The 14,540-nt window shown below is 44.3% G+C and overlaps 2 protein-coding genes across 2 annotated transcripts in view; one reads left to right on the top strand and one right to left on the bottom strand.

The window, feature by feature from the left end:
* Positions 1 to 8,277: 8,277 nt before the first annotated feature.
* LOC306646666 (serine palmitoyltransferase small subunit A-like) lies at positions 8,278 to 9,465 on the bottom strand. Its single transcript, XM_079115274.1, has one exon. It carries the CDS (start codon positions 9,431 to 9,433, stop codon positions 9,227 to 9,229), a length of 207 nt encoding a protein of 68 aa, XP_078971400.1. The 5' UTR covers positions 9,434 to 9,465; the 3' UTR covers positions 8,278 to 9,226.
* Positions 9,466 to 10,616: 1,151 nt separating this feature from the next.
* The window catches only part of GPD1L (glycerol-3-phosphate dehydrogenase 1 like), a 54,477-nt gene continuing 50,553 nt past the window's right edge, over positions 10,617 to 14,540 (top strand). Inside the window, exon 1 of the mRNA XM_079114009.1 lies at positions 10,617 to 10,822. Coding sequence (XP_078970135.1) covers positions 10,776 to 10,822 — 47 coding nt within the window. The 5' untranslated portion in view covers positions 10,617 to 10,775. The remainder of the gene's footprint in view (positions 10,823 to 14,540) is intronic.

Here is a 14,540-nt window from a genome sequence, read left to right as displayed (position 1 = left end):
CTCCCCTGTTTAAAAACGTTTTTGAGTCGGGTGTAATAGCTCACACCTGTAATCCCAGCTGATCAGGGGGCTGAGGCAGGAAGATCACAAGTTCAAAACCAGGTTCAGCGATTTAGTGAGGCCCTAAGCATTTTAGTGAGAGCCTGTGTCTAAATAAAATATAAAAAGGGCTGAAGATGTGACTCAGTGGTAAGTGTCCCTGAATTTGACACCTGGTACCAATAAAAAAAAATTTTTTTTTTTTTTGAGACAGGGTCTTGCAAAATTGTCCAGGCTGGTCTTGAACTTTAATTCTCCTGTCTCAGTTTCCTGAGTTGCTGGGATTACAGGCATGTGCCACCATATCCAGCACTTTTTAAAAAAAGTATAGCTCAGTTGGTAGAGTGCTTGCCTTGCAAGCACAAGGCCCTGGGTTCAATCCCCAGCACTGCCAAAAAAAAAAAAAAAAAGGTAAATATTAGCATAAGGATATTACAGAACAGCAGATGTAAATGCCAGAAGAAAGAGTAAAAGTCACTGAAAGTGGTGGATTCTAGAGAGTGGAATCTGGGGAGAGGGTTGCTACTTTGCCTTTAGAATTATTTGTCATTAGATAATTTTTAAATTACGTGTATGTACTACTTTAATTTTTTAAAATTAAGAGAGAGACTTGAGGTACAGCTCATTGATAGAGTGCTTGCCCCGCATACTCAAGGTCCTGAGTTTAATACTGAGCACCACAAAGTTAATTAATTAATAATAAACAATTAAGAGAGCCAGGCACAGTGGCGCACACCTGTAATACCAGCTGAGACAGAAGGATCCCAAGTTTGAGGCTAGCTTTAGCAACCTAGTAACACATTGTCTGAAAAAAAAATAAGTAAATAAAAAAGAGCTGGGAATACACTTCAGTGGTAAAATTAAATCCCCAGTACCAAAACAAAACAACCAAGGAGAGCAACCACAGTGAATTTGTCCACAAGTCTCTAGTCTCTTGCATTGGAAAGTGTCATAAAAATGGAATTTTTTAAACCCTACAATCAACAAACTTCTCACTGCATGCCCTGTGTGGGACAGGGAAAGGGTTTCTGTAGGAGGGATGGGCTGGCTGCAAAATAAAAGCTATGAATTTTATCAGAAATAACAACTGAAGACAGAATTATCTTTAAAGCAGGGACATGACCGATAGAGCTGTCCATAAGGATCTGGCTCTAACAAAAAAAGGAGCCCGTGTTTGCTTTATTTATATCGGTACAAATCAAAAGAGGGGCCCGTAGGAGCTTTTTCCTGAGAAACAGGATGGGAAGTGGAGGTAAGCAAGCCACTTGGTTCTAGCGGGTCATTCCCACAACCAGTGACTGCACTTGAACTTCATCAGTGAACTAGCACAGGATAACCACTTGACTCAGGCAGTCTCCATCAGTTACGATAACTCAGAGTTCCTAAGACCAGATTTTCCCGGTTTTTGGCCCAGCTACGCCTGGTTCTCCTACAAATCGTGGGTGGCTTCCCACACAAACTTTTTTTTTTTCTTTTTATTCATTTATTTTTGAGGTACTGGAGATTGGACCCAAGGGTTCTTTCACCACTGAGCTACACCCTCCACCCTTTTTATTTTGAGACAGGCTCACACTAAGTTGCCCAAGCTGGCCTTGAGCTTGCTTCCTCCTGCCTCAGCCTGCTGAAGGGCTGGGATTATAGGTGTGTCCCACCACACCTGCTGCCATCAGAGCTTTTAAGACATATTAGGACCACATCCCTCACCAGAGGAGGCACTTGAATATTTTTCCATTGCCTTCAAAATAAAACCTGAGCCTCTGTGACGGAACAGAATAGGCTGCCCCGTGCTGTCCGTTTCATCTATCTACACCTCTTGCTCAATCCAACATAGTTTCCAGTTCTCAAAGGAATTAGCGACTCTTGTTCTTTTGCCACCAAGCCATGTTTTTCCCTCTTCCTCAAACACTCTTCCCCCGTTTCATTCCAAACCATCCTTCTGTTTAGGCATGCTTCCTCTGGAAAGCCTTAACTGCCGGGGTCCGGGGCACTGGGGTCCAGGTCAAGACCTATCTGATTTGTTCCCAAAGACCCTTGACTTTCATCAGAGCAGCATCAAGCAGGACTCTATACAAGATACTCATCTCTTTCTCTATCTGGTCTCCGCTCTGGAATGGAAGTTCTATGGAGGGTGGTGACCTTATTTGTTGTCTTCAACCTTGTGTCCTTAACTCTTGTTCCATGGTAGGAATTCAGTAACTATTTGCTGAATAAACAAATAAACAAGATTCAAATTCAGAACCAAGGCTAGGTTGATATTTGACTTTTAATCCAGTAGAAACTTAATAATCGTCTCTGCCTTTCTGTGCTGAGGTACAGTGCTAAGTCTGGTAATTTCATTTTGAAAACTCTCAAGTTCTTCCAGGGATCCAAGCTGGCTGGCAGCCCAGACATAATCTAGAATAATACCTCCGGCTTGGCTGAAAACTGGTTTCTGAACTAAAGGTAAATTATAATAGTGTGCTTTTTCTAAAGAAAGAAACAACTTGGGGTATAGCTCAGTGGTAGAGCACTTGCCTGGTGTGTGTGAGGCTCTCGGTTTGATCCCCAACACTACAAAACAACAGCAAACCAAAAATCAAAGAAATATGAAATAAAAGTAACAGATTCTCAAACTATCCCAATGTAAGGGAATGGTAAAAAGGTGCAGTTGCTGAGTAAAACCTGGCATACAGACTCCTTTGATAACAATAAACTTTGATGTGAACAAATTACAATTGACACCTGCTATTGCTAGGTATCTGGGGTTCTATTTGGTTCTTGCAAGAAGCCAAACCTGCCTTTTACCCATTATGTCTCTATTCCCCAAGGAAGTGAGATAAAAACCCTTCTAAGTTTCCACACTGAGGCATTGTTTTCCTGAGCCAAAAATCTGTAATTTCTCATTGGACTGTCAATAGCAATATTGAAGATGGGCGATTTCACTTGAAGCCAGCTGTACCGGGAACAAATGTCACCCCCAGAGATTGTATAGCGTGTAATTAGGAAGAGAGTATTGGCAGATGTAGTCAGAGGATGGAGCAGATAAAATGTTTCTCTAGGGTGGCCCCAGCATTTTTCTTCCATGGAATTAGAGGAATGGATTTAACCCATGTCAGTCCGAAAAAAGGTTTCAGTGCCACAGAGAAAAATCAAAATACAGTGCTGGTCATGATGGTGTACACCTGTATTCTTAGCAGCTTGGGAGGCTGAGGCAGGATTGCAAGTTCAAGGCCAGCCTCAGCAACTTAGTGAGGCCCTAAGCTACTTAGAGAGACTGACTCAAAATAAAATAAAAATTAAAATAAAAAAGAAGACTGGGGATGTGGCTCAGTGGTTAAGTGCTCCTGAGTTCAAACCCCAGTACCAAATAAACAAACAAATTAATTAATTAATTAAACTAAATTAAAATAAAGATTGGGGGAAGTTTTTCAAATTTATTCTTTTAAGTTTTCATTATAGGCATCTATTTCTTGATGTTCATTGACATTTTTAACAGGAAATGATGTCAAGTGGAAAAAATACAGAAAAGTTGGTATAATATACTAATTAAAAAGAGAAGGAAAGAAATATGTTTGTAGATATGTAGGATATTCTTGGAAAGATACACAAGAAAGTCATAATTATGATTTCCTCAGGGGAGGAAACTGGCAGCCAGCTGCTGGAAAAGAGAAGGAGAGAGAATTTTGCTATATACCCTTGCAGTTCTTTTGGGTTTTGAACCATGTGGACAAATTAATTTTTCAGAAAATATATTAATTACATCAAATAAGATGAATTAAAGTAAAATCAGATATGAAATGAAATGTCAACAGTAGATGGCAACACTGTAGTTTATGCTCTGACTTGGAAAAAAATTGGCAATACTCTGTCAAACATCAAAACAATTAGAGTCGGAGCGGTGGTACATGTCTTAATCCCAGCGGACTGGGAGGCTGAGACAGGAGGATCATCAGTTCAAAGCCAGTCTCCGCAATTTAGTGAGGCCCCAAGCAACTCAGTGAGACTCTGTCTCTAAATAAAATACAAAAAGGGTTGGGGATGTGGCTCAGCGGTTAAGTACCCCTGGGTTCAATCCCTGGTACCAAAAAAACAAAACAAAACAAACACCCCCAAAACAAACAAACGAAAGAACAATTAAACATAGTTTGAATCTATAAAATCCCCAAGTCCGAGAGCTACTTCCAAAAGCTGGTTTTGGCGGAGGGTGTAGCTCAGTAGTAGGGCACTTGCCTAGCGTGCTAGAGGCTCTGGGTTCATCCCCAGCACTACAAATAAATAAAGTATAATTTTTTTCAGCAAGCCAGTATTAAATAAATGCATTGTTATTCCTGTTAAAGAAGGCAAAAGCATTGGTTTGTCCTGTCACTGAGATGTTGACTTTGACCACTAGGTTAAAGTGGTGTCAGCCAGTTTCTCCATTGTAAAATCACTCTCTCTCCTTGGGGGCGGTTTGCCTGGAGGCTATGAGGCTGGGTGGGACTCCTCTCCAGAGGCAGCTTCCACCACCCTTGACAGCATCTGTGATGACTGGTGTCATCATTCCTCCTTATTTATTAGCTGATATTCTACTGCAAGGAAGAGATTTCCCTTCTGCCTCAGTTGTACATTTATTTCTCTTTTTTCCTTTCTTTCCCATTTTTGTTCACTCATTTCTTTAAATCAGTATATACTCATGAATTTTTATTTTATTCAAAGGGTTTAAATCTGTTGCTATTGTTATTTTTATTTTGGTGCTTGCTTTGACTCAGATTTGGCTAGTGGGAATCCTCCCTTTTTGCAATTTCAGCAAGAAGTCCCTCATAAGACACAGAGAGCTGCTGCCCTGATCTTGGACACTTGATACTTCACAGCTTCCAGAACTATGTGAATTAAGTTTCTGATCTTTTTAAATCACCCAGTCTCAGGTATTTTGTTACAGCAGCACAGACGATGACATCCATACTCTCTCAAGCTCCATTTATTTGCCTTCCATTTATATCTCTACCCACTGCAAGCTGAGTTTATGATGCCCTATCCCCAGACTGAAATTTACCTCCTCTCTCCAGTATCAGCAACAACCAGGGCTGAGGCTAGCCCATACCGATGCTTTTGTATGGACTTGAAAAATGAGACTTGCGTCTGTTAGAAAAAAAGTCATCTTCAACATACCCATCTGCAATGTCCTCAGTGTGCATCGTGCTCACAACTATGTGTGGGGACTCCATCAGCAGCTCTTTCCAGCTATCCTGAAGGATACCTTGTGACCACTCCTACTTCCTGAATTGCTGTCTTCCTTTGGCAACTGTGATCCCACACAATATATTCTTGTTACCCCTTTCTCATTTCCTCAGGCTCCTCCTCTTTAATATCCAGTCCATTTCAGAGTCCTGCCTGATTTGTCCTCCTCTGTTACTTAATTCTCTCTGAGTGATGTCAATCACTTTCATTCAACATTTACCAGTGCCCTCTGTCAGGCATTGCTTTAGGCACTGACCCCTTGCAATTCCAACTACATGCTGATGAATTACACATACATCCCACGCAGACTCACATATGCAACTGCCTCCTTGAACTTGACCTTGGATACCTCCAACTTCACTTGTTGAGAACTGAGCTCATCATTTTTCTCTCCAGATATATTCCTCTTCCTGGGTTCCCTGTTCTAGCCAAAAAATGCACATTCAGTTGCTTGTGCCTGAAAGCTGGAGTCATCCTACACTCTCCTCTCTCACCCAAGAAAGTAGTAAGTCACGTTTCTCCGCTTTCCACGGATGTCCGAGCTCCACCCACTCCTTCCCATCACTGTTGCCACCACTCTGGTCTCCACTGCAGTCTAAGCTGTTACCATCATCTCTCTTATGGAATCTGCAGCAGCTCCCACCCCTCACTGCCTCCTGGCCTTCTGCCTGTGCATTCATCCAAGGGATGCTTCCCATACAAAAGCTAATGATGTCCAGCTCCCTATAGTGTTTCTTTGGCTCTCAGAATTTAAGTTCTGGGCTAGGGATGCAGCTCAGTGATAGAGTGCTCCCCTATTTCCCTAGCTTGCAAGTGGCCCTGGGTTCCATCCTCAGCAATGAAAAAGGAAGAAGAAAAAGGAGAAGGAGTGGGTAGAGTGGGAAGGAGAAGGAGGAGGAAGAGGGGGAAGGGAGGGGGAAGAGAGGGAGAGGGAAGGAGACGGGGAGGGGAGGAGAAGAATAAGAAGAGGAGGAACAGAAAGAGAAGAAGAAGAAGAAGAAAAAGAAAAGGAAAAAGAAGCGGAGGAGGAGGAGGAAGATTAAATTCTAATTCTTCACTATGGGTTATAAGGAGAATCCTGATTAAGCATCTCCTCTACTTCTCTGCCTTCCTGTCTCTCTATCTCCTTTCCTTCATTCTCTTTCACTCATCTAGTCTTCCCTCCCCACCTACCCAGCTCCTTTTAGTTCCTTAACACATTTTCTCTTGTAGTCTCCAGATCTTTCCCTGTGCTGTTGCCTTTGGTGGAACAGCCTGTTTGCTGCTCCTCCACCCCTTTGCCTACAAACTGAGTTTATTATGCACTGTCCCCAGACTGATCTTTACCTCCTTTCTCCAGGATCAGCAACAACCAGGGCTGAGGCTAGCCCATAGTGATGCTTTTGTATGAACTGGAAAAATGACACCACCAAAAATAACATCACTTTTTTTTTTCCTTCAGGTTTCAACAGAGATCTTACATTATCCAAGTTGCTTCCTTGAGCCTTCAAATCTGGGGCAAAGGTCTCTTTTGTGTTGCCAGAGCACGCCAGCAGCATTTATCAGTCTTGGATAAGTTCCTGTGAATTGGCCTCCCTCTAAATGTAAGCATTTAAGAAGGACGAGATCTTGCCTTTTGTTTAATTTTTCATCTCTGGGACCTGGCATAGTAACTGGCACATAGTAAGTGTTCAATAAATAGACATTGAATGTATGAATGAATAGTTGGAAGAGTATAGGCTATGAAATCCAAAAAGCTTGTTCCTGGCTCCCCACTGGACTTTTGGAAAGTCATTTTTTGTCTCAGTTTGTACTATGGAGCTCTAGAGTATGACAATTTTAAAACAGGGTCCCAAAGTTCTTTGACATTTCTCCCACTGAGAAGTAGGACCTATGTCTTCTCCCTTTTAAATTGGGCTTTGTAATTTCTTGACCTAAAGAGCATGACAAAAATGTTGTTTTGGCAATTTTGGAGCTCTGATCTTAAGAATCTGACAATTCCTGTTTCATTTCTCTTGGGATGCTTGCTTGTGGAACACAGAAAATGCACCACAGGAAAAGAGCTCCCAGTGGAGCCCACATGGAAAAATCGCACCTGGAAGGAAGCCGAGACATTCCCTTTCACCTTAGTCTCTGTAACGACTTTTTTTTTTTTTTTTTTTTTTTTTTTTTAGTGGTACTGGGTATTAAACCAGGAGCCCTCTGCCACTGAGCTACATTCCCAGTCCTAATATCTGTAACTAGTCTATAAAACAAATGATGACCTACTCTATCCATTCTGGCATACAGTGTTGCACATATCAGGTGATCAGTAAACATTGTAAGTCTGTGCTGGGCAGGATGTGTTCACAGAATAACCAGGTTGCTCATTATCATAGAGGTGTAGTTGTAACTTTTGTGAGAACAAGTTTCCATATGAGATATAAAACTTTTAGGCAAAGGTTAAAATAAACAATTGGGCATAAGTCTTTGCAACACAAGTATGCTACCCAAATGCATGACTTCATTAATCTGACAAGTGCATTTTGTGACACAAATGCAAAAGGAATAAAGCCTCACTAGTCCATCTCTCCCATCATCCCTGTATGTCTCTTTGCATGAGCGCAAATGATTGAAAACAAACCATCAGAGAGAAAGCGGAGAGACTGCTCTATTTCACCTGCTGCCTTTTTTTCTTAAGCAAATAGCATAAACAACACACATAATTCGTTCCTTCCCGTTTTTCTTCTTTTTGGCATTAGGGATTGCATTTAGGGGCATTCTACTACAGAGCTAAATCCCCAGCCCTCTTCATTTTTTATTTTGAGACAGGGTCTCATTAAGTTTCTGAGTCTGACCTTGAACTTGCGATCCTCCTGCCTCAGCCTCCTCAGTGAGTCACAGAGACAGAGAAGCCAGCCAGATAATTCTTTCACATAATGTAAAGATGGAAACAAATAATGGGCCTAGTATTTTCTAGGTGCTGCAATATTTGTTTCTTTAGCTGGTGTCCACTGATACTTTTATTCTCAGCTTCTCAATTTTAGCTGCTGTTTTCAATCTCCTTTTTTTTTTCCCAAAGGATTTTAACTAAGTTTATAAGTTTACACTTCTTTTTGCTGCTGTAGTTTTTAACAATACATCTCATCACATCTTATTGCAATGTGCAAATGCATTTGCAGCACCCATTACAATCATGAAAACTAAATTTAAGGAAGTATATACTATTAACAGTGGCCCTTGGAGGAAACTGATATACCTTCTCTTAAAAACTCTACAGTATATACAAGCATTACATAATAATGCTATTTCACCACCTGTTGTCAAGAATCATCACCAAAGTTTTCTAGAAATAGATCCACATAATGAATAAATATTTAAAATGTAAAGTGTTCCTTATTTTAATTTTAGCAAGATCTTTTACTTTTCATTGCTAAGAAATGCTTCAATAGTTTTAAAGCAAAAGCTGTTAAGAGTCTAGATAGCTAAACTGTACTCCTGAGTTCAAGCTTACAGAGAAGTCTTTTGTAAGTAGTTCTCAATAAAATATCCTCCCTCCCATGCCCCTGCCCCAAATCGTGTATTGTTTCTTACAAAACTTTGGTCAAGAGTAGAAATATATCCAGGCAGATGTATATACCATACAATAGCAAGAACAGTAGAGCCCAACTAATGACTTTGGGTTTTAAAAATAGAAGGCAATTAAAATGTACTCAAAGTTACATTAAGAAGCTTTCACAGGGTAATATTGAAACAGTCACAAAGGTTAAGAAAATACTGATATCAAAGTACGAATGACTACAATGTTAAAATAGACAAAAACTACTATACAAGAGCCTCTTTTAAAATCAAAAATAAAGAACACAATGCATGAGTCAGGATGATTTTCCTGTTCTCATGGATTTTAGTCTTGTATTTATAAGGTTGGTTATGTTGACATCTGGTAGAGTTTCTTAGGACATCTGATGAAGTCTCATTCCAACTTCATAGGGTGGATCTTCCCCAAAGAACCTCTAGTTTGGTTACATCGTGGTCATTGTACAATTTCAAAGTAGTGTAAAATCGCCATGATGTGCTGGGGCATGAAGATGTATCCGGTGTACAGTGCCATCCCCACAATCGAAACCAGCATGGAATTGAACACAGCCTGCTCCCAGGGCTCCAGCATGTAAAGCGCTGTGATCAGCAGGTACTGGTAGTAGAACCAGGACATCTGCTTCCAGGCCCAAGCCAGCGCCATCCCCGCCACGCGCCTCCTGCGATGCAGCCACATGTCAGTCTCTCAATCTCCTTTTGAACTGTAAGAAATTTAGGCTGGGCACGATGGCGCACATCTGTAATCCCAGCAACTCAGGAAGCTGAGGAGGAGGATCACAAGTTCAAAGCCAGCCTCAACAATTAGCGAGACCCTGTCTCAAAATGAAACATAAAGGGGCTAGGGATATAGCTTAGTTGGTAGAGTGCATGAACAAGGCCCTGGGTTCAATCCCCAGCACTGGGGGAAAAAAAGAAAAAAGAAAAAAAAAAAAAAAACACAAAAAAAAACATAAAAATGGGGGTTGGGGGTTGAGGATGTGGCGCCGTGGTAAAGTACCCCTGGGTTCAATCCCCGATATGCCCTCTGCCCCAATTTTTTTTTTTTTTTTTTTTTTTGGAAAGCCCGCATCCCACCTAATCAGTCTGGGGTGGTGCCTGGGCATGGGAATTTGTTAAAGCTCTTGTGATTTACGTGCTGTAAAGTTTAAGAACCTCTGGTTTAGCACACTGCCTAGGGATACTGATGGTCAGATTAAATAACGTTCTATTTGTCAGGAAGGAAAGAAGCGTGGTCTCGTGGTCTCGCCACAAACAAGGACCAATCAGGCCCTGGTAAAGCAAAAAGGGGGTGAGTTCTGCCTCAAAAGTGGGTAAGGGCACTCCCCCACCTTTACCCGGCAGGCAAAGGGTCTAGGGCCCCAGATAATCCAAGTTTGCTGATAAGATTGGGGGCGCCTCTCTGTGCGTTGTGTATATAAGTGAGGCAAAGATGCGCACTTCGAGCTCTGGTCGACGCTGGTTGACCTTAGAGTCAACCTAGGACCCTCTTTCGAGTCCACGTCGCAGAGTGGCAGCTGTTCCCGAGTAGGTAAGGTAGAAAGGAGCGTGCAGGCGGCATAGCTGCGAGCTGAGTCAGGCCAGCTCTACCCGGGAGGGTGCAGTGCAGCCCCCCAGAGCTGGGTACGCAAGTCTCTGCGCCAAGACCCAGGCTGGCACGTGGCGCGGCGGGGGCGGCTGTACTGGAGCACGCAGTGGCCGGTGGTGTGGACTACATGTCCCGACATGCCTCGGGCAGGGGTGCGCCTGCACAGGAGCGGGGCTGGGAGGCCAGGGCCAGGCGTGCGCAGTGGTTGTTGGGAGTGGCGGGGCGGGTCTTCCCCGGCTGTCATCTGTGGCCCCCGGCGCTCCGGCAGGGGTGGCCGTGGCCATTGGCGGAGAGGCAGGCAGGGCGGGTCGCCGCGAGTCGCTGCGGGCTAGGCTGAGCGGGTGGAGGCCGGCAGCCGGCCGGGGAGGCACGGTCTAGGCTGCTGCATACCGTCCTGGCCATGGCAGCGGCACCCCTGAAAGTGTGCATCGTGGGCTCGGGGAACTGGTGAGCGGAGGCGGGCTGGCGGCGCGGGCTCCGCCTCCAGGAAGCCCCTTTCCCAGGCGGTCTAGAGCTGCGCGCCCCGCCGCAGCGTGGGCACCGGGCACTGCGTGCAGGGAGGCGGGGTGGGCGACCTGGGGACCAGGCTGGGCTCTGCGCGCCGGGGGAGGCCGCACCGAGGCACTGGCCCGGGAATCTCTGGGCCCTCGTGCCCGCGGGAGGCAACGCGGACCGAGGGCACCGCACGCCCACGGGCACCTGTCTGCGCCTAGGTAACCGCGCGGCGAGCGCACGGAGGCCACCTGCTCACCACGCCCCGGTTTTTTGCGCAATATCCTAAGGTCGTTCTCAATTCTCCCTGCCGATCGCTCGGGTCAAGGAATTGAAGGAAGCCCAAGTATTAGTGTAGTTTTGGTGTTGGGCAAACCGACGCACCCAGGTCTTGCTATTCGGGTCTCTGGCGGGGCAGGCTCTGCCCTTTAAGGTACGGTTCTCATCTCCGCTTCTGATACGTTCAATATCTTAGTAACGTGGTATCAGGAAGAAGATCCAAGTTCCAACGGGCCTTGGACGTTGAGAGTTCTTCTCTGGGGAGATGTTTGCAAAGCTTTGCATTTCCAGGGCTTGATTTGACTTTAACATTTATAAAGCACTATGTCTATGTGCTCGGCGCTCTTCCAAGTACTTTACACGTGGCAGCTCCTTAGTAGTACCCTTTATCAAACTTACATAGTGGGGTTCTGTGGTGTGTTTGGGTGAATGCGGAGGAGCGTGGAGAGAAAAGGAGGCAGATTATAGCATGGGCATTTCCCAGCCCTACCCGTTGCTTCGCTCTCTCCCCACCTCTGTGGGAGTGGTACAGAATCATTTACATCAGGGTGCCCTTTCCCTTTCAATGCTTTTGTTTACTTGTGTCTCTGTGGCCTGACTCACATCCCAGTTCAGCCTTCTAGAAGTACTGCAGGCATGGGCATATGGTATTTGGTCACGGTCTTACTCTTAAGACGGAGAAAATACTTCTCTGAAGAAATCTTAACCTGGTTCTCCACTTTAACATTCCATCAAGGGATGGCCTCTCTCTGTACTCCTATTGCTGACCTCTGTCCCTGCACTGAAATGATTTCATTATTGGTCTCTTCTCCTCCCTCTCCCACTTGAAATTGAACCAGGGGTGCTCTCCCACAGAGCTATAGCCCCATTCCTGTTTGTTTATTTAGAGTCAGAGTCTTGCTAAGTTGATGAGGCTGGCCTCAAACTTGAACTTATGATCCTCCTGCCTCAGCCTCTCCAGTAGCTAGGATTACAGGTTAGTGCCACCCAGCTTCCCTGCCCAACTCAAGGCTAACATCTGCTTTAGTGCCCTCCAAATGCTAAGTAAATGCTAAATCAATGTCTGAAAACTATTTTTTTCATTTTTGGTGCTGGAGATGAACCCAGGGCCTGTCATATGCTAAGCACATACTATACCTTGGAGTTATGCCCTCAGCCCCTGAACTAATTTTTAAACCTCTAATTATATTTGATTGGGTAATACATTCGCTTTTTTCATGTGTGTGTGTGTGTGTGTGTGTGTGTAGAGGTGGGGATCAAACCCACTGCCTCACATATGGTAGGCAAGTACTCTATTGTTGGGCTACATCCCAGACCTTTTAAATTTTTTTTTTTTTTTGAGGCAGGGTCCGGTTATGTGGCTGAGGCTGGTGGTGAACTTGTGATCCTCCTGCCTCAGCCTCTTTACAGGAGTTATGGGTGTGTACTACATGTCCAATTCATTCATGTTTTTTATTAACTAAAAGGTCCCATCCACTTTTGTCATACCCCCACCCTGGCCCCCAGGAACCTTCTGAAGGAAAATCAGTGTTGATCTCTTCTGACCTTTCTGGAGGAATTTTACCAGACACAAGTGAATGTTTATATATGTTCTTTTCTCCCTCTGTCCTACCAATACAAGAGTAGTGGGCACTTTTTTTCAACCAACGACAGAAAGTTCTGCTCATTTCATGGCAGAGCTTCACTTGGACTTTCAGCTTGACTTTGCCAATTTGGGTCTCAAGGTCATTTCAATGAGTTGTCAGCTGCCCTGTTGGACATGCCCCTGGAAAAGCTCCCATTGAGCACATGTTCTTTTAAAATTAGTTTCCTCTCCTATAAAATACCAGGGATGACAGCCCTCTTTCCTAATTTAGAAGGTGCAGGTAAAAGTGGCACAGCTTTGCCACCCTGGATTTGAGCCTGAGCAACAGTAGTGAAGAGAACCTCTTCCACCTCCCACCCACTGAGATTTGGCTGCAAGCCCGTGGCTTCTTCATTCTGATGTACTTGACTGTTTTCTTGGCCTACTCCAGCCTGGGGAAATGGACTAGAACTTGGCCAGGGACTTGGAAGCAGAGCAATTGAGAAATGAGCCCATGGTTTGGGCTGGCTGCCAGACTCCATTAATTACTGGATCAGATGGGAACAGATGTTGGCATCTCGGCCATTGCCTTGGTTGGGTACAGAGCCACTCCAGTCCTAGAGAGAGGATCAGAGCCTCCCCAAAGAGATTCAGAAACTTAGGAGCTAAAAACAGCATGAAGGGCACCCAAAGGCTGCATGGAGTGTTCAGCTCTGACTGGGTAGACATTTGAGAGTTTCCCCAACTAGTTACTGTATTCTTTTGGCAATACACAGGACACAGTCCCTGCCTGTAGGAAACTTACCTTCAGGGCTTGGAAGATAAGATCAAAGGAAATATAATGTGGAATGGAGATTTGTCACAAGGTTGAACATTACATTTTAAATAGTATTTCTTAGAAGAGTGCATTTTCTGAAGACTGCTCGTACCTGAATTACCACTGAAATTAGATTTGCTGAATCATATTCCCTGAGGGTAGGAAAGATTTTTCCCTAAGGACTTTAAGCCTTTCACTAATTTTAAATATATCTCTAGGAGCTGGACCTACCCATCCAGATCTGATCCCTGTCTCAGGAACATAAAGTTCCTTAAGCAATATTTACCCTGGGGACTTTGAAGTAGTTCTGGTGCTTATGTAAATAAAGGTGTTGTTACTTATAAGCTCACAGTTGAAAGGTAGCTGGAACCCTCATATGGAACCTCCCCCATGTCACCTGTCATCTGTGTCTGTGATTCCAGCTGGCTTGCCAAGGCCCTTCAGCAAGGAGGGACCTGTGTAGGAAGGTAAAGTGAGTTGTGTAAGATGGCCTAGTCCTGTCCTTTGCCAAGAGACAGAAGGCTGGAGGAGAAGCCCTGGTACATCCAGCTGAGCCCTTCTGTCCTGTCCATTGTTGACAGACAGGGAGGGGCTGCTTAAACTGCCTGACTTTTCATGGCCCTGTGACTTGGCAAAAACAAAAGATTTGCAGGTTCTTCCAAAGATGTGTCTTTCCCAGCCCCTTGTGAAGATCACCCCGATACAGTGCAAACCACAGTTCTAGAACTAAAACCTCAGCTAATCTCTGTGATGGGAGCATAAGTCCAAAGACATATCCCCAGCCTCCATTGTAAGGCAGGGTAGTGCAGCAGCATAAGGGGCTTAAGACTCTGTCTCCCCAGATTTCAGTTCTGGTCCCCTGCTTGGCAGCTTCGAGGTCTTGGCAAATGGCTTCTGTGAATGATCGCTTATACTATTGGTACCTGCTGTCCAGGATTACGGTTAGGATTACATGAGATGATCCAGGGACAGTGCATGGTGGCTAGCGCTTAATAAATATCAGCTGCTATTAT

The sequence above is a fragment of the Sciurus vulgaris genome (assembly GCF_902686455.1).
Source record: "Sciurus vulgaris genome assembly, chromosome: 16".
NCBI classification, from domain to species: domain Eukaryota; kingdom Metazoa; phylum Chordata; class Mammalia; order Rodentia; family Sciuridae; genus Sciurus; species Sciurus vulgaris.
This window is presented reverse-complemented; position numbering and strand designations above follow the sequence as displayed.

Excerpts from the sequence above, each read along its gene's own strand:
- LOC306646666 (XM_079115274.1), bottom strand. The coding sequence starts at position 9,433 with ATGGCGCTGGCTTGGGCCTGGAAGCAGATGTCCTGGTTCTACTACCAG.